The sequence below is a fragment of the Carettochelys insculpta genome, chromosome 17 (assembly GCF_033958435.1).
Source record: "Carettochelys insculpta isolate YL-2023 chromosome 17, ASM3395843v1, whole genome shotgun sequence".
In the NCBI taxonomy this organism is placed as follows: Eukaryota; Metazoa; Chordata; order Testudines; family Carettochelyidae; genus Carettochelys; species Carettochelys insculpta.
Window position 1 is genome coordinate 20,146,759 of NC_134153.1, and position 19,612 is coordinate 20,166,370.

The 19,612-nt window shown below is 44.9% G+C and overlaps 1 protein-coding gene across 3 annotated transcripts in view; it reads right to left on the reverse strand.

The window, feature by feature from the left end:
• The window catches only part of ARFGEF2 (ARF guanine nucleotide exchange factor 2), a 76,135-nt gene that overhangs the window by 9,271 nt on the left and 47,252 nt on the right, over positions 1-19,612 (reverse strand). Inside the window, exons 22-35 of one of the 3 annotated variants that reach the window (XR_012647839.1) lie at positions 18,301-18,448; positions 15,827-15,926; positions 14,989-15,029; positions 14,731-14,900; positions 12,571-12,722; positions 12,268-12,440; positions 5,383-5,543; positions 4,225-4,355; positions 3,990-4,119; positions 3,325-3,460; positions 2,242-2,380; positions 2,106-2,160; positions 1,286-1,400; positions 763-912 (exon numbers count right to left, since the gene is read on the reverse strand). Coding sequence is in view for 2 of the 3 variants with exons in the window: in XM_075011391.1 (XP_074867492.1) it covers positions 763-893; positions 1,286-1,400; positions 2,106-2,160; positions 2,242-2,380; positions 3,325-3,460; positions 3,990-4,119; positions 4,225-4,355; positions 5,383-5,543; positions 12,268-12,440; positions 12,571-12,722; positions 14,731-14,900; positions 14,989-15,029; positions 15,827-15,926; positions 18,301-18,448 (1,782 nt within the window). In the remaining variant the exon portion in view is untranslated. Of the gene's footprint in view, positions 1-762; positions 913-1,285; positions 1,401-2,105; positions 2,161-2,241; positions 2,381-3,324; positions 3,461-3,989; positions 4,120-4,224; positions 4,356-5,382; positions 5,544-12,267; positions 12,441-12,570; positions 12,723-14,730; positions 14,901-14,988; positions 15,030-15,826; positions 15,927-18,300; positions 18,449-19,612 lie in introns of those variants that run through there. The other 2 variants (XM_075011391.1, XM_075011392.1) reach the window with 2 other exon arrangements.

Here is a 19,612-nt window from a genome sequence, read left to right on the forward strand (position 1 = left end):
TGATGGCGGCAGAGGGAGGGGAGGGAGGCATTCCATTCCTTGGAAAGTGGTCATTGGCTGCACTCTTCCATATTAATGGAGGAGGTACAAGGTCTGGAATAGAGTTTGGGTGCAGAAGGAGCCATAAATTGGGAGCTGTGATATTTTGCAAGGGGTCAGGAGCAGCACTCAAAGCCTCCCCCTCCTTCCTGCCCTCTGGAGCAAAGAACTACATGGAACAGAAAGCCACTTAAAGCAGTGACTGGCTGCTCTGTGCCTGGATCCAGTGGCTTGGCTGGCTAGATCAGGCCTGTGGGCTGTATTTTGCTTACTCCTACAATCGATCAAAAAAAGAGAGACACCGCTATTTCAAGGTGCACCATTTTAGCTGAGCTCAACATCTAAGAGGGTACACAGAAGAAGAGGTATAAGTTGTGCATAGGTGAATGCAAAGAATAGATGCTAAACAGTGTAACTTCTCCCACAGTGAATATGCATTCTAATGCACAAACAGGTACAACAACAAAGGACAAGGGTCTGTCTGCAAAATTATTGCAGCAAGAGAGATACCCCTTCCAAAAACTACAGTGTATAGCCTATTCAGAAAGGGGAAAGTGATTGTGGAAGTTATTCTACTGAACCCATTTCAAAATGTTTGTTTTCTTAGTGGCTGTACAGCCTTCCACACACTGTCAAGCACTACTAAAAGTGGGAATTATTACTATGGTATGAAGATGCAAAGACAAAAAGATTATTGTGTTTGGAATCTTTGAGATAAGTTACCTGGGCTGCAGCCATGTGTTCAGCATCCTCTTTCTTGCTAGTTGCTGGGTAGAATACTATGTTGTCAATGGTCTGTATCAATTCCAGCTGCACCACACACTTAATAAGAAGGCCAGCAAACAGTTTCTGGTCTGACAGAATAGAGCAACTCTGGTTTTCAGTCTAGTTTCACAAGTAACTTAGGGTAAAGTATGTGTTAAATGAGAAAACAAATTCTTATTTCCACCAGCATCTCCACACCCACTTATTTTATGTATAATCTTTTAAGTCCCACATGGCCTAGTCAAACATTTTCTCCATTCTAATCATGGTAGAAATGGGAGAGTGGATTATGTGCCTTGGTTAGTAAGTTTTCATTAAAACCTACGGGACTGGAAATATAAATTTAGGGTTTTGGTTTTTGGGGTTTGTTTTGTGGTTTTGTTTTTTTTTAAGCTAGCAGCTTTTTAAAAAAAAATTAAAGACTGTCAGGGACTACAGTGTGTGTTAAGATAAAGAAATTAATATTGAAATGCATCCTTACTTGCATAAGGACCACCCTTCCAGCTGTCATCTGTGGGATTTGAAAACTGACTCTGTCCCCTTTCCGAAGCGTTTTTATCAATACTGCTTAGAGACTGGCGATCTAGGTCCACGTCCTAAAAGTGACAATCGAACATACAATTCTGTTTATCCAACGCACTTAAAATGTGTCAACTCTTTTTTCATACAGGCTATATCTACACTACAGCAATCCTTCGAAAGAAGTTCTTCCGGAAGAGATCTTCCAAAAAAACTCCTTTCAAAAGATCGCATCCACACGCAAAAAGGCGATAGAAAGATCGATCCACTCTTTCGATAGAGCGCATCCACACAGCCCCCGTTCTTTCAAAAGAAAGAGCCAGGGATCAAAAAATCTGGCGCCATGAGGACTGCTCTTTCGAAACAAGTGCCCACAGAACATCTGACACATGCTTTTTTCTCTTTCGAAAGATTCTTTCAAAAAAAAAAAAAAAAAAAAAAAAACGGCGCTCTTAATGCTCTGGGAGCAGAAGAAGGCTTCTGGAAGAAGAACAACGTTCTTATGATTTCAGATCGAAAGGGTGTGTTTTATGTTCTGACGCTCCACAGGTTCTTTTGGAAAAGGATCAGATTTTCTGAAAGAATTTGCTAGTATAGCCGCAGCCATGAGATAACTAATGTGGCTTAAGCTTCCTACTATTGAAGTACTGAGATCTCACATTTGACTTGATTACCTGTTGACCTTAGCATACAGCATTAGTCTGTGGTTTATTCTATATGTGCCTTTAGAAAAGAGATTTACTACACCTACATATTTCTTAGCAGAACAATTTAAGTCTTACCAAATGCCTTTCAGATGAATCATCCTCCATTCCTGCCGGCCTCCATGTCAGCAAGCTTCACAGAGAAGAAAGATACCATAAATAACTTTCACATGACAGCTGGACTCAAAACAAAATTTTTGTTAGACTAACTTACACATGAGGAATGGTGGTTTTGAAGATTTCTAGCATACAATTGCATGTTTGGTCCCAGACTTCTGGACTGAACTTCTGTCCATTTAGTATTACCAGATTTTCTAGACAGTTTGTACCCGATCGGGCCAGCTGTTCATTATCTGTAAAATAGTTACCCTTATTTATGAATCTTTACATGCTCTTCTATTCAAGCAATGTGAATCAAACATCTACCATGCTTGCCAGATCATTATACATGTTTGATGTTATACCACCACTGGTATTTGTATCAAGTCTTCAATAGCTCAAAGCCTGTTTAGCGTGTAATCATTTGTGTGTCAGTAGCCCCAAGACCAGGAATCTAGTATACAAAGCTATTTTGAGGAATCTGCAAGCTTAACAGACAGTACGAAGAGTAAAAGCAGAAAGAGGTACAGAAAAACAATGTCTCTTGGCCAGGCGCCATAGCAGGCCAGTGACAGAGCTAGTAACAGAGATGAGGTCTGCCGATTCCCAGTAGTGACCTAAATTAGTCTCCTATGAAATAATAAACCAGGTACAATGGAGGACTTAAAAACAGTTTGAGTTTGTAATTCACAAGCCACTTTTTCCCCTTCCAGTCTTCCCCACATGCTCAGTGCTGTCTGCGTAAAAACATTATATACTTTAAAATTCCAGAAACAAATATATGGTAGTTAACCCCATATGCCTCTTGCACTGTTTATACAGACATAGGGACAATTTTCAGAAATGAGAAAGTAATAGAGATTGAATTCTATTCATGCAGCAAAGAAAAAATGCTAATTTTGCCAAATGAAGAAAGAATAGCAGCAAAGCGTTAACTTTTTTTGCTTCACTACAAAAGCTCTTTTGTAAGTATTGTAGAAGTACACACATCTGGCAAAAATCACAGAGATGGAGAAGAGTCACAAATGGATTAAAAGGCATGAAAACATTCTTGCAAGTTTTACTTATAAAATAGCAGTTTATTTTTCTTGTTTTAATTTTCTTAGGAAAAAAGTTAAAGCAGTTAAAGTTAAAAAAGTCCAAACATTGCATTTAAAACCATAATGTGTATATGTATATATATATATAAATAAGCTACCTTGTTTTACACACCAGTGCAATTGTGCAAATATATCAGGAAGAAGGATCTCATTTAAAGCTTCATAAAACTGCGTGAATACATCACAGATTGCATAAAGTGCATGGTTACATGTGGTGGTCATCCATTCAGATTTCTGCAAGACAAGGACAGGCCTTTATTTTTGTTACAGTGAGTGTTGAACTGAAAGAATGAATTCTGGTATTACAGTTGTATGTGGGATATGAATGGCTATACAAAAAGAGATGCATTGTACAGAGAGGAACATAGTTTGGATAAAATTGAATCATCTTGTAAGTACCTTGAAAGAGGGATGATTAAAATCTAGTTATTGTTTGGGGTTTTCCCAGAATATATTTCAATTAAGCTATCAGTTTCTCATACACAAGGGAGTGAAGCCTAAGACACTGAAATCCTCTAAGCCCTAGAGCAAGTTCCTTCAGAAAATGATTGAGGAACAGTGGCAAGGTAGAGTGGGAACATGCACAATGCCACTCCCCATGCTAGACTAAGTTTGTTTTAAATGAAGATACCAGATGTTAGTCTACCAGGTCTGAGAATCTGGCTCCTTTCAGGAAGAGATGAATTTCACTAAGTGAAATTTCACAATTGTATGGAAACCTCTTATTTTGTCACAACAGGATCCTTCAGAGGGCTTTTGTTACCTCCGTTTGTTGTTCAGGGAGCTTCATATTGTCAAATATCCGAAATACAATCCTGAACAGATCTTGCCACCAGTGTTTTTCAAAGGTATGGCCATAGCTCTTCATTATTTCAAACATCACTGTCAGACCTCTACAATGAGGAAAGAAGAATAAAAAAAAATAAGATGCAATAATGCGTGCCTCCGATCAGAATTTCAGTAATTGAATGCAGGTAACAAGCAAAGATCCTCAGTACCTTGTCCGAACATCTAATTTGCATCGATTAATGATGCAGGAAAGTTCAAATAAAATAGGGAACCATCCTCTGACCCAGACCCTATCTCCAGGAGCAACGTTCATGTCATCACTTGTGTATTCTCGCAATACCTGAAAAACATTACCTTTAAGTCACATCTGAAAGACTTTAAAATTAAAAACTAAATTGCATCTTCTAAACAGAACTCGACTACTCCAGGTTTAAATAAGTGGTGAGTAGTCAAATAAGATATACGATTAGCCTTTTCCTAATTTAGGATATTCCTTCAAGTACCCTCATTCTAAACAATCCTATTCTAAGGGATATCTACACAGCACAGTTATTTCAAGTAACTACCCTAGCGTTTACACTACACAACCATTGTTTTGAAATAATTTTGAAACAGCAGTTGGCTTACGCTGAAATTGGCAAACCTCCCACAAGGAATAGCGCCTATTTCAAAGTAGGGGCTGCGTAGACAGAGAATAGACCCTATTCCAAAATAAGCCATGGTGCATCCAATGGCTTTAATTCAAAATAGGCTCAATGTGTGTAGACACTGTATTTTGAAATAGCTGAGCACTATTTTGGAATGCTTTTTGTGTGTAGCAGCATTTTTTTTTTCAAAATAAGCTATTTTGGAAAAGCTTATTTTGAAATAAAGCTGCTGTGTAGACATGCCCTAAGTTTAAAAATATTTGGTTCTTTTGGTACATTGGAGACACGATTTCAGATCGACTCCTTAACTGCACCCACATTTATACACTGTTGCTCATCCAGACAGATGTGTGCGTATAGCTCTGCATAAGTCAATGCTGGTGCTTATGCACAGGCCCACCAATGGGGGGAGAAAAGGGGGATGCTACTCCATGGCCCTCAATTTGAAAGGGCCCCAGGTCTCCAGATGCCACTGCAGCAGCAGCAGAGAAGCAGGCCCTTAAAAGTAGCATTTTTAAACAAAAGCTGCTATGGCCAATTTTATCCAGCTGTTTCCACACCTGACTGAAACAAGGTTTGCCTCAGTTTTCTAACTTGAGGTAAACATTTCAGCATGATATTCACTGCTAAGAGCCTAACTTCTACATTTAAAGAGCTGATTCCTACCTACAGTACTAATCGTAGTTTAAAACTAGGAGTTCTTACAGGAAGAGGAAATACCTGTGGTCTTTCTGAAACATATTTAGCACAATATCGGATAAGTCGGATTGCTTCCATGCTGGTGTCTGGGAATGCTGCATTACAGGCAAATTCAGATAAACATTTTACAGCATCCTGGAATGAATCTATTGCTGCCGGAAAATGTTGTTGAAAAATATTGGCTGGGGAAACAAAGGAAAGAGAAATGTCTTAAACATACTAATATTGCCTCAATTTTTTGATCCAGATCCTGCACTGATATAAACTTGCACACCTCCACTGAGTGAATGAGGTTAATACCAATTTGTATCAGCAGAAGAAGGAGAGCAAGTACTACTGGAATATCTAGTCCAACCCTGAAATCAAGTCATTTATAGGGTTTTTTTTAAACCCATGTGAAAAATGAAGCATAAAGAAAGGTTACTCACCGTAGTAACGGTGGTTCTTCGAGATGTGTCCCCGTGGGTGCTCCACATTAGGTGTCGGGCTCGCCCGGCGCCGCAGATCGGATCTTCCAAGCAGTTTCTGCCGGACCGCGCATGCGCCGGTGCGCGCCGCCCCCCCGCGCGCTCCCGGCCATGTGCGCGATCCGGTCCCCGCCAGTTCCTTGACCAACCGCCTCGGATGCTCCTGCAAAACACTAAACAGAGATCCGGAGCGGGGAGGATGGGCGGGTAGTGGAGCACCCACGGGGACACATCTCGAAGAACCACCGTTACTACGGTGAGTAACCTTTCTTTCTTCTTCGAGTGTCCCCGTGGGTGCTCCACATTAGGTGACTACCCAGCAGTAACCCAAGATAGGAGGTGGGTAATCGGATTATGTGCAGCTTGTCCCCGAGAGGACCGCTGCCAAGAGACGGGTATCCTCTTGGAATACCCTGTGAAGGGCGTAATGTTTGGCGAAGGTGTCACAGGATGACCAGGTCGCCACTCTGCAAATGTCTTTTAGCGCAACGCCCTTGAAAAAAGACTGTTGATGCTGCCACCGCCCTAGTGGAATGAGCCCTGGGCGTGGCCAGTAAAGGAGTCTTTTTGAGTTTGTAGCACATTTTTATGCAAGATACGATGTGCTTAGAGATTCTCTGCGAAGAGAGACATTCTCCTTTTGATTTGGGAGCGATAGAGACTAGGAGCCTATCCGTTCTCCGGAAGGACTTGGTCCTGTCCATATAGAAAGCTAGCGCCTGCTCACGTCCAGGAGGTGTAGGCGCACCTCTTTGTTAGAGTTATGAGGCTTTGGATAAACAAGGGTAAACAATAGGTTCGTTAGTATGAAACTCAGAAAGAAACTTTAGGAACAAAAGCTGGATGCAGCCGTATGGTTACCGCCTCCTTGGAAAAACAGCGCAGGGCGGCGTTGCCATAACTGCCTCAAGCTCGCTCACCCTGCGAGCTGACGTGATTGCGAGAAGAAAGGTCGTCTTCATCATAAGGAGGCGGAGGGAAACCGTGGCCAAAGGCTCAAACGGTGGTCCCCTTTTCGCATTAAGCACCAGGTCCGAGTTCCACAGAGGTGGAAGCGGTTTCTGAGGGGGGTATAGGCTTACCAGCCCTTTGAAGAACCTGGTAACCATGGGATGGGCGAACACCGTGTGCCCTTCCTCTTCGTGTCTGAACACCAAAATGGCGGCCAGGTGGACCTGAAACGAGGATAGCGAGAGTCCTCCTCTCTTGAGGTCCAGTAAATACTCTAATATCACAGCCATAGGCACCGAAAGGGGGCTAGCTGTTTGGTAGAACACCATGCCGTAAAGCGAGTCCATTTCTGCTTGAAGGTCTTCCTGGTGGAAGTCCTCCTGCTACTTTCTAGGACTTGCTGCACTTCCTCCGTACATGTGCTCTCTAGGGAGCTGAGCCATGGATTAACCACGTTTGTAGTCGCAGGCTTTGGGGGTGCGGATGCACTATGGACCCCTGGGCTTGCGTGAGCAGATCCCGCGCCACCGGAGGGGACCTCAGTGGCCGGTCCGACATGCGCAGGAATAGGGGGAACCATTGCTGTCGATCCCACGTTGGGACTATCGGGATCATTCAGGTTCCTTCCCTCCTGGCTTTCTGCAACACTTTGTGGATGAGCACTGTGGGAGGGAAAGCGTAAAGCAGGGGGCCCCTCCATGAGATCGCGAAGGCATCCCTCAGGGACCCCCGTCCCAGTCCTGCCCTGGAGCAGAATTGTGGGCACTTCTTGTTGTGCTGAGTAGCAAACAGGGTCTATCTGGGGAAAAACCCCATGCGTGGAAAAATCGGTTGCAGCAGATCGGGACGGATCTGCCACTCGTGCGTGAGTGCGAAACGCCTGCTCAGCTGGTCTGCCTTCACATTGCGAGCGCCTGGTAAGTACGAGGCTTTCAAGGTTACATTGTTGGCGATGCAGCAGTTCCACAACCGGACTGCTTCACACATAAGGCACGGGACCGAGCTCCTCCTTGCCGATTTATATAAAACATGGTGGAGGTATCGTCTGTACTGATCCCGACTACCTTGCCTTTCAGTTGGTCTCGAAAGTGTCTGCAGGCGTTGAACACTGCTTTGAGCTCCAGTATATTTGTGTGCAGTGACTGCTCCATAGAGGACCACAGCCCTTGCGTCACCTCTTCGCCCATGTGTGCTCCCCACCCTATGAGGGGGGCATCTGTAGTAAGAAAAACCAATACGTGTGGTTGGTGGAAGGGTACCCTTGTTAGCAGGTTCTCTGGGTTTACCCACCATTGCAGGGATTTGCGCACCTCCGTTGTGGGCGACGCCATCCTGTGAACAGTGTGTGCTGCCGGTTTGTATACGCTCGCCAGCCAATGCTGCATGCTGCGCATGTGTAACCTGGCGTTCTGTTGTACGAAACGTTGCTGCTGCCATGTGGCCCAGCGGCTGTAAGCACGTCAGAACCGGCACCATAGGGCTGAAGGTGAAGCCTTGCGCGAGGGAGCCGATGGCCCGAAAGCGAGTCTCTGGTAGATACGCCCTCGCTGTAATAGAATTTATGCGTGCCCCTACGAACTCTATGTCCTGTGTGGGGTCTGTCTTTGATTTTGTCAGATTGATAAGCAGGCCGAGCGAAGAGAACGTGCCTGCTGTGACACATATTATGCGTAGTACCTCCTCCTTTGAGGCCCCTTTGAGTAGGCAGTCATTCAGATACTGGAATATAAATACCCCCTGTCTGTGCAGGTAGGCTGACACCACTGCCAAGGTCTTGGTGAAGACTCTGGGGGCTGAGGAGAGCCCAAACGGTAGGACCTTGTAAGTCGAGGGCTGCGAACCAATCTCCATCGTCTAGTGCCGTAAGGATGGAGGCGTTTGTGATCATCCGAAAACGTTGCTTGCGCAGGTACCGGTGAGGCCTCGAAAATCTAAGATGGACCTCCCCGTGAGGAAGTACCTCGAGTAGAACCCTCTCCCTTGCAGTTGCTCCGGCACTCTTTCCACTGCCCCTACGAGCATGAGATGGTCTACCTCCTGCTTGAGCCTCGCTACATGGGAGGTCTCCTGGAGGTGGGGCCCCGGGTGGAGGTCATGGCGGTGGGAGCAACTGGGAGGGGATGGCGTACCCCGTGGCTATGATCTCCAGCACCCATGTGTCTGTGGTGATCCTTTGCCACTGGTTATAAAATGGTCGGATGATGGCCTTGAGCACTGGTTTCGTGCCCTCTGGAAGCGAGTCCATGAGGGAGGTCAACCTAATGTGGTTGTTGAAATTATGGTTCGCTAGATGCGCTGCGTAATTTGCCATTGGCAACAGTAGCGTGGAGGAGGAGTAGACCTTTCTGCCCAACAGCTCTAGCTTTTTGGCATGTTTGTTTATTCCCCCACGTTGCGACGACTCCGCCACCAAAGAATTTGGTTGTGGGTGGCTGAACAGGAACTCCATGCCCTTCGTGGGCACGAAGTATTTTTTTTTTTTTTTTTCTTTTTTCGCTCTTTTGTGGACAGGCGGAATAGTCGCAGGAGTCTGCCATATCATAGTGGCAGGCTCCAAGATTGCGTCATCAGCGGTATTGCTATTTTGGAGGAGGCCGGAGGTCTCAGATTTTTGAGGAGCTTATGGTGTTGCTCTTGCACCTTTGCTGTCTGGAAGCCTTGCGTGAAGGCCACCCTCGTAAAACAGCTCTTGGAACTGTTTGAGATCGTCCGGAGGATGGACGCCCCCCGGGGCCGTAGCCTCATCCGGGGAGGAAAGCGAGGAACTGCTGGGGTACGTCTTTCTGGACCCTTCCGGTTCCTGCTGATGATGGTACACCCTCTCACTAGAGGTGTGCGAGGAAAAATCTCGGGGTTCCATAACCAGTCCCCCCTGAGATGCTTAAGTCTCTGTCCCCGGTCACAATTGCCCTTGGGGGTACGAGATCGTTCGTAGGGATCTTTCCCTAGTAGATTGCCGATGGTGTCTATGCCCTGCGTGGTAGGGGCGACCACGGCAGTATAAGCACTGGTCTTGGGAAGGTGACCTAGACCACTCCCTTGGTGCATACCCTTTGCGTCTGGGGGAGGGAGACCGTCGAGACCCTGGAGAGAGCGACTTTGCCTAATAGTCCAGCGGTTCAAATCCCAGGAAGGGTGGAGGTGGTCCCAGCCAGGGTGAGGCTGGTTGCAGAAATGGAGAAGGGGGCTCTGGGTAGGCCAAGGAGGGGGGGGACCCCTGCCTTCTAGTTGGAGTCTGCAACATAGCGGAGGGCTGTGAGAAAGCAACTACACAGCCCTGTGCGGAGAGGGGCTGCAATGCCTCCTCTTGTGTGCAGTCTTCCCCCTCCCTTGAGGAGGTAACTCCGCCCCTGACATACAGGGGATCCCGGCCACGTCCGCACCGAGCTCGGCACACTCGAAGTCGGTGCCGCATGTGCGGTGTCCTTCGGTGCCGGCAGGCTGCGTGCCTGCGCGCTCTGCACCGCCGGTTTTCCAGGGGTCGGTGGTACCGGCGCTTGTTTAGCCGCCGCCCTGCCTGCGGTGCGGGCGGCTGGCTGATTATCGAAGGGTGAGCCGCTTGCACGTGGCTCTCCGTGCCGCCGCCGATCAGCTGTTGCTGCGGCTGGGGGCTGCTCGCTCCTCCCGTCCCGCTCGTTGTTGCTGCCGGCAGGGATCGGGCTGGGGGGCATACAGGGCATTCCGGCGTCCGCACCGAGCTCGGCACGCTCAAGGGCGGCGCCGCACGTGCGGTGTCCTCCAGTGCCGGCAGGCTACGTGCCTGCGCGCTCTGCACCGCCGGTTCCCCAGGGGTCGGTGCCGCTGCCTGCGGTGCCGCTGGTACCAGCGCTTGTTTAGCCGCCGCCCTGCCTGCGGTGCGGGGCGGCTGGCTGATTATCGGAGGCTGAGCTGCTTCCACGTGGCTCTCCGTGCCGCCGCTGATCAGCTGTTGCTGCGGCTGGGGGCTGCTCGCTCCTCCCGTCCCGCTCGCTGTTGCTGCCGGCAGGGATCAGGCTGGGGAGCATACAGGGTATTCCGGCCCCGTCTGCACCGAGCTCGGCACGCTCGAGGGCGATGCCGCATGTGCGGTGTCCTCCGGTGCCGGCAGGCTGCGTGCCTGCGCGCTCTGCACCGCCGGTTCCCCGGGGGTCGGTGCCGCTGCCTGCGGTGCCGCCAGTACCGGCGTTTGCTTAGCCGCCGCCCTGCCTGCGGTGCGGGGCGGCTGGCTGAGTATTGGAGGCTGAGCCGCTTCCACGTGGCTCTCCGTGCCGCCGCCGATCAGCTGTTGCTGCGGCTGGGGGCTGCTTGCTCCTCCCGTCCCGCTCGCTGTTGCTGCCGGCAGGGATCGGGCTGGAGATACTTTCCTCCGTTTCTGCGCTGATGGGGTGAGGGAGGCAGCTTTCCTTTTAAGGGCCCCGGAGGGTCCCTCCTGCTGCGGCCGCTCCGGCACTTCTGGCTGGAGGGCCTTGTCAAGAAGCAGCATTTTTTTTTTTTTTTTTAAAGCCTGAAGAGGACATTGTTGGTGAGTCTTTGTGTTTTTAAGTGGGTACTTAGCACCTTCTTTGTGCCGTTTTCCCCGTCCGATGGTCTGCCTTAGCCGGAGGGCTGATAGCCCTAGCTCCTGGCCTCCGGCGCTTGTTACTGGGACTGGCTGAGCTGTCCCTCTCCTAGCTTGTTCGTTGTTGTTTTTTTGTTTTTTTTTTTTACAAAATAACAAACGGCTAGCTTATAGTAGCCTAAGTGCCTGAAAAAACTTTAAGAAAAAACAGATAAAGCCATTGAATACACTACTTGGCCTTAGCCTAGTTGGATTCCGTCTGCAGCCGACGGCGGTTAAGAGGAACTGGCGGGGACCGGATCGCGCACATGGCCGGGAGCGCGCGGGGGGGCGGCGCGCACCGGCGCATGCGCGGTCCGGCAGAAACTGCTTGGAAGATCCGATCTGCGGCGCCGGGCGAGCCCGACACCTAATGTGGAGCACCCACGGGGACACTCGAAGAAGAAGGGTACTGTCTTAAGTTGCATTAACCATGGTAAATGGCTGGTGAACAGCTTACACTTGGACTTTAAGGTTTTCTTTTCACCATCCGTGACATTTCTAAGGCATCCATCAGTACTTCTGCAGGCGGTTCTATATCAGCGACACAGTACTTAACTAAATCTGTAAGGCTGGAAAATGTATCTAGGTGCCCAGAGGCATTATACTTTTAATAGAATACGTATTTTTTGATCCCAACCCTGTGCTTCATGTACCTGAGTGGATGAGATTATACAGGAGGATGCTTGCAGGTTAATGCCATAAACTCTCAGACACCATATAACAGTTTGGTCTTCCATAATACAGAATTGTCAGAGCTAAGGGAGCAGGAAAGACAACTACATATTCTGAGCAATTTGGGCACTTAAAAAGGCACACCCCCTCCATCACAATAGAGTTTATTATATAGATAGGCCCTTACAGCACAAGCCTCAGCAACGGAGAGCGTTAGATAAGGTGTTCACTACTTACTAACTATATGCCCTGTTGTTTGGAAAGCCAACTCCACAATATTCCCATCATGGTCAGATGCTGCTTGGTGAAATACTGCGAAGATATTCTTCCATCCTGAGCGAATGTTACCAGCCTGGGAGTTCACCATCTGAGCAATGCAGCGTATTACCATATCGCGAATGGTTGGAGATCTTAAAAACAAATTAACCGCCAAGTTATTTGCCACTACCTACACAAGAGGACATCCCACCCACATTAGCACAGGAAACCTGGTGCTGCACAAAAAACAAGCCCAGACCAGAAGTTTCAGTGCACACACACCTGTTTTTCTTCATAATGTGCTCAAAGGGCCTTAAGAAGTCTTTCTGGAAACGGAAATTGGCTAATTCTCCCTTCTCAAGAAACTTCATTGACAGCTGCCTTAATGAATCAACAGCAAAGATGGCCACATCTTCATTAGGATTACATCCAACCTAATAAGAGTAAAGAAAAATGGGGGGCGCAGTTGTCTTAAGTGTCCATTTAAAACGTTAGTGTGAACTATACTAGACAAATCCACCAGAGGGAGTTTGATTGTCATGACTCAGCTTTTATTTACTCAGTGGTTCTTACAGACATATAGAAGCCATCTAAAAGAACCCCAGGGATTAGTTTACTGAGGACATCATGAGAGAAGGTGTACACTACCATGTTAACAGGCAAGGGCACATACAAATCATTTTGTGTCAGAGAGTCAATATAATACGAGAGTTTGCAAACACTCAGGCTTTCCCTGTATACTCATTATCTTTCTAGTTTCAGTAAGGTAACACTCCACAGCAAGAACAAACCTCAAGCATCAACATTTTGCTGAAATGCCAAAACTTAGAGACAGGGATCGTAACGAGTAGATTATTTTCCAGAGATTCTGACCACTCAGCCATGGACTTCAATAGTAGCTATGGGTAGTCAGTATACCTTATAGGGAGTGGAAGAAGTCAGGGAACTAAGATTTAGTTCCCTCATTTTAGGAAACTAAATCCTTGCCAAAACATTCAAATGAAATGTGAATGGGGGAATTTCATTAAATTGAAGATTCATGTACATGTACCCAGGTATTTTTGCTCCACGTCACCAAAGTATCACATCCTAGTCTAGATATTCTGGCTAGACTATGTTTTTCTGAAGTCAATGTGCGTACTTTTGCTCACGTTCAAACTAAGGAAACAAATTCCTGCATTAGTGAAACAAATTGAAAATTCAGAATTTTAAAAATAAAGTAAGAGAATCAGATGGGCATTTTTCTTGCTTGGATTGATTGTAGAAGAGAGAATTAACAGTAGAGATTACAAAGAGAGAGAAATAAGTAATCCGAACATACCATAAAAGAACTCACATGGTTTTTGCCTCTTAGGCTACACATATTTTATAAGGTAACGCTAATCAGGCATTACTGATTCACAAAGAAAAATGCCTAAATATTGGAGGAAAGCACAGGGAAAAAAACAGAAACCATGTCCTGATGTTCTCAACAAAAAGGGGAAACAGAGGAGAAAAAGAGCTGTCATATAATTACCAAAAAGGGGGACAAACACTTTTCCCCTTCCACTTAAGATAATGCCAATATTATAGCTCCAACACTACAGATTCCGTTAAAAGCCAAACATGTATGAAAGTCTTAGGATTTCTCTAACTCAAATGTAAAGAATATAGTGGTCTCAACTAAATTCATGTGGATCAATACTTGTCAAAACCTATGACATCTGAAGCAGAAAAGCCCTCCAAGATACTCTCTTGCATATCTTAAGGGAAAGCTGATGCTCATGATTCCAACTGGACCCAAAAATAGTATTATAAAAGCATGTTCTATAACAGGCGTGGCCAACATTTGGTCCACGAGCCAGAATCCAGCCCACAGAGCTGGCAGTGGGGCCATTTTGATAACTGGCTGCGGGGTTGGCAACCTGCAGCTTTCGAGCTTCATGTGGGTCTTTAAGGAGCCATTTGCGCCTCCAGACACTGCTGCTGGTGACTGCTCCTCCAGCTTCCTGCCCTGCCATGCTGAAATCCCCGAGGGATCTGGCCGTTAAACCAATTTAATTGAGTTGCATTATTTCAGCAAGGCAAGGCAGGGAGTCGCCCACGCCGCAGTTAGGGGAAGAGAGTAAGAGGGCTGTTGGGAGCCACACACCTGTGCTGAGGAGGCGGTGGCAGCTGCAAAAAAGCAGTGTAGGGGCAGCACTGGCAGTGTGCGGAGCTTGTGTCTCAGGTCAATTAATCTTGGGTTTGAGGCTGAGAGTGGTTAAGCCGGGCGGGGGGGGGGGGGGGGGGGAAGAACGTGTTTGGGGCTGAGAGGGTTTAAGCCTGGGGATTGGGGGCCGGGGGAAGGTTTGTGAAGAGTTTGTGGTTGGCCCCTGGAAGACGTAAAAAAAAATCACTATGTGGACCCCAATGAAAAAAGGTTGGACACCCCTGTTCTACAACCTTTACATTTTGAATTACCTTATTAAAATGATCTCCAATCACTTGCCATATTCTTGACCACTGTAGTCTAATTCGATTCATGTTGTAATATGAGATCTCTACTATCTTCTGTAAGCTGAACATGCGAGGATGGTGTGGGGAAGCCAGCTCATCCATGGAAACAGCACACAGCCATCGGACAAAATCAACTGAACATTAAACAGGTATTAAAAACCATGAGTTTACGGGTGTTCTTCTGCACCACAGTTAATTTACTCCTACACTCAGCTTACATACCTATAGCATTTCCATCCAACCGTGTTGATCCAGTAAATATTCTACAGAACAAAATCAAGATGCGAGACAAAATTTTGGTTATACTTTAAAAAAAATAAAGGAGAACGACATAACAGACAGAAGTATTTCCAGACAAAAAGGTGTAAGTTTATAAAGAAATCTTGATCTCTCATGATGCTCTAAAATAAACTAGGAACTTAAAGTAACGCATTACGATTTCCACCAGTGCCTCAACAGTGGAAAGAGTAAGGTGCAGAGAGGAACTAAAAAATGGAAAGATGAAATACTGAAATCAACATGGTCTAATAGCGGGCACAGATTCATTTGCAACACTTTAGTTCAGGTTAGTTAGCGAGCAATGGCAAAAAGTCTAATTGGCCAAATATCACAGTAGCAGACACACTTCATAAAAAGCACCAAGTTTGCAGTACATATCCACCAATTTAATGAATTCTGGTCTCCACTTCTCCACATGGAAAGGGTTAAAATCCTCTCTCTTCTTTCTTCCCACCCTCAAAGCCCACTTACGCTAGCTTATATAAGTTCTTTTTTCCAGTTATGCAGCTATCAACGGCAACATGAGACTAGTTTACTGGAACAGTCTTTGCTTCTCGTTAATATTGCAGGACTGAAGCAGAAAAACAGCATTTTATCATGATCAGGTCTAGGAGATTTTGCACCATTCAGGGTGAATGTAAACTTCTTCCTTTTAAACTGGTTTTATGGCAGGCTTTGAGAGTCGACTGCCCTGTCAGTCTGCAGGGGGAGATCAGGACAGTCTGAGTAACTCTTGAGTTGGCAGTCATTGTAGACAGACAAAGAGAAAGCACTACAGTACCTGTCCACTGCCACCACCACACTTTGTGAGCTGGTCTCACCAACAGACTCCTGAATGCTGGCGATATGCCTTTTATCAACTCCACCACCAACTAGGCTACCTACAATAAAACATTCAGATCCAAAAATTTAATTATGAATACTTCATCAGATTAAATACCAATCACATGTTCAACTTTGTACAAAACAGGAAGGCTGCATCTACTCTAGCAAGTTCTTTTGGAAGATTTTTTCGAAAGAAGGGGGCTCTCTCGAAAGAGCCCATGGAGCATCTACAAACAAAAAGCATTCTTTCAAAAGCATATAGAAAGAATGTGGCACTCCTTTTGAAAGAAAACACGTGGATATGCTCCACAGGGCCCTTTTGAAAGAACAGTGTTCATTTTCGATTCCTAGCCCATCCTTTGGAAAGAGCAGGGGCTGTGTGGACACTCTCTTTCAAAAGAACAGATCACTTTTGATCCATTTTTGTGTATGTGGATGCACTCTTTCGAAAGAAGTTCATTCGGAAAAGATCTTCCAGAAGAGCTTCTTTCGAAAGATCTCTGTAGTATAGACGTAGGTGAAGTTAGATGGCTCCTTGTTCCTAAGAAGCTTAAAATTTATGTAGGACAGATGCTACAGGTCAGAAATTATGCACCTGATTATTGAAGGTTTAGTCTCAAAGCAGCGAGTTCTAAAAACCATTAACTGCCTGAAAAATATTTCAGCAAAAAATTATGAGCATGTGAAGATTTTGTGGTAGATGAGCGTACAGAGATGTTTTAATGGATATAATTTTACAAATCCTTCATTTTTCTGGCTGGCATCCATTATAAGAAGGCAGGTCATGAGGATTACACTAATGTTACAAACAAAACAAAACAGCAAAAATGTAGCACTTTAAAGACTAACAAAGGGATTTATCTGGTGATGAGCTTTTGTGGGACAGACTCACTTCATCAGAGCAATCTCATTTCCAATACAGACTGACATTTATAAGTACAGAGGACCAAAAAAAAAAAAAAAAAAAAAAACCAAAAAAAAACTTCAATTAAAAACTGACAAATCAAATACATAGGACTGGAGGAAGGGGGGATGGTTAATTGTTCTGCCTGAGATAATTATGAGCATCAAAGGAAGGGAATCCTTGTAATACGTGAGGTAACTGATGTCTCTGTTCATACTACATGTTCATATGTTGAATTTGAATATGAATTCCAACTTGCAAATTTATCGAGGTAATCTGTTTTCAAATTTTTTTTGCTCCAGGACACAAATTCTCAGGTCTTTAACAGAATGGCCCACTCCAATGAAGTGTTCACTGACTGGCTTCTGTGTATTGAGTTTCTTGGTGTCTGCTCTGCATCCATTTATTCTTTGGTGAAGGTTTTGCCCAGTTTGTCCAATGCACATAGTGGCAGGGCATTGTTGGCACATAATGGCATATCTAATGTTGCTGGAAGTGCATGAGAATGTGCCTTTGATCTTGTAACTAACATGATTAGGTCCAGTGATGGTATCCCCAGAATAAATACGTGAAGTTGGCAGCGGGGTTTGTTGCAAGGAAAAAGTTCCAGGATTAGAATTACTGTGGTGTAGCCTGTGATTGCTGGTAAGACCGTTCTTTAGGTTAGGAGGTTGTCCATAGGAAAGGACAGGCCTGTCACCTAGGGCCTTCTGTTACAAAACAACTTTAACATTTGGGAAATGCATTAGTAGTTAAACAAAAGTCATCTTGACAGTTATGCCTAAAGCCTATAATAAAAACTTTGGAATTAAAATTCAGTGTAACACTGGTATTACATTAACATTTCGAACTGAATCTGAGCAATCAGTATGGGGCATATGTAGTTTAATCACATTCATATACAGAATATGATATTGTCGCAGTGGAAGTCTAGAGTAATTCTACATTTTGCGCATGGAGAATGTGTACTTCATTTCTCAGGTGAAGGCAGACTCCCTTTCATCCTCATTTAAAAACTGGATTTTAAACCATGCAACATACACTAAGATGAAATCATTAACCTGAGATGTGGCACTACTTGGTTTTCAAAGCAAAATTACTATCAGCACAAAAATTTAGTATGCACAGAGATCTCAGTAATTTTAAACATTTTATTATAAAATGTAATGAAAAAAGTAGAGATTTTAATGTCTGTAACAAGACTATGGCCACCCTTAACAGAGTTACGACCATGTTCAAGTTCCTACAAGGCAGTTAATCTGAGCTACGAAGTCATTTTATGTAACTGATTTACAGACACTGGAATGAGTTCAGATGTTTAATCATTACCAAGCTAGTTGAAGTAATGGCCACTTTCATTACTTACTATGTGGAGACTAATGTCACTACGTTAAAATGAAAGCAGGTAGATATATGACCCAGTATCACGTGACAAACTGATCATTTGTTACCCCACAATGATAAATGTTTAGATTTAATTAACTTGTAAATGCAGGCTTGTGCGGGAACAGAGCAATTCATCTTACCTAGTCCCAGACCCATGAATTCTTCTCCTCCAGACGTGTAACTTTTAATGCTGCCTTCCCTTTCACGTCCAGAGCTGGATAAGTAACGAGTTTTAACCCCAGTCCCTATAAGCTGTGCTAGTTCCAGCTGGCTGATGCATTTCAAGATCTAATAATAAAGGCACATTTCAATAATGTAAGCAATCACTAACATGTTTTACCTCATGATACTTCACAGGTTCACAATCCATTTTACCAACATTACATCTCAGCACTCCTGGGATGTAAGCAAATATTATTACTAACTTCCAATGGAGTTAAGCAACTTGCCCAAATCACAATGAGTCAGTGGCAGCTGAAATCCAACTCTTAAGTTCTCTAGTCAATAAATTAAGTTTCTTTCTTTTAAGAAATGGGATTGGGGGTCGTGCAAAAATGTGTATATTATTGGGGTAATTAGCCAATAATTCTTCTTCCCCACACAGATAAATAAGCGAGATTCCACTACTATGCATGGCACTGCAATGAAATTCCCACAATGTATCACTGAAAAAGATTACAAATTAAACTTCATAACTTCAATTTAGTTTGACAAGTCTTGTGTTTTACTTCAGTTCTAGTGCAGTCTCTCAAAGCCATCCATGCACCACGAAGTCTATGTACTCCCTTCTCTGATGCCAACATTATTAGATTAATCTCTGAACACAAATAGGAAACTAGATTCAATAGCTAAATGCAAAGCTGGTGTTTCTCAAATATAAAGCAACTGTTGAGATCAATGACAACATATACACAGAAAATAGATGCTGGATAGCCTTCTACTCCAAGACTGGCCTTATTCTGAAGATCTAGAGATGCTATCCTGCTAGGTCAACTAATTCAAGAGAACTGCAGTATCTTCAATTAGTCCGATATCCTTTCTAGTAGGAGACAGTGGCATACTAACATCTTTTTACCTAGGTACTTACACGGTCTCTACTGAATGTGGCTTCCAAATACCACCCAACTATGGGCTTGTCTCCACTACAGGGTGGATTGACACTACAATGATCAATCTACCAGTGGTCCATTTAGCAAATCTAGTAAAGACCTACTAAACTGACTGCTGATTACTCTCCTGTTGACTCCTGTATTCCAGCAGAATGAGATGAGTAAGGGGAGGTTATGGGAAAGGTTTTTCCATTGACACCCCCCCACCGCCACCTCATAGTGTGGACTCTGTGGTAAGCAGATCTAAGCTATGTTGGATTTGAGTTGTGCTACTAACATAAGTCAAATTGTCCTTGTAGTGTGGACAAGCCCTACAGTAAAACAGAAGTGACTCCTTCCTTCC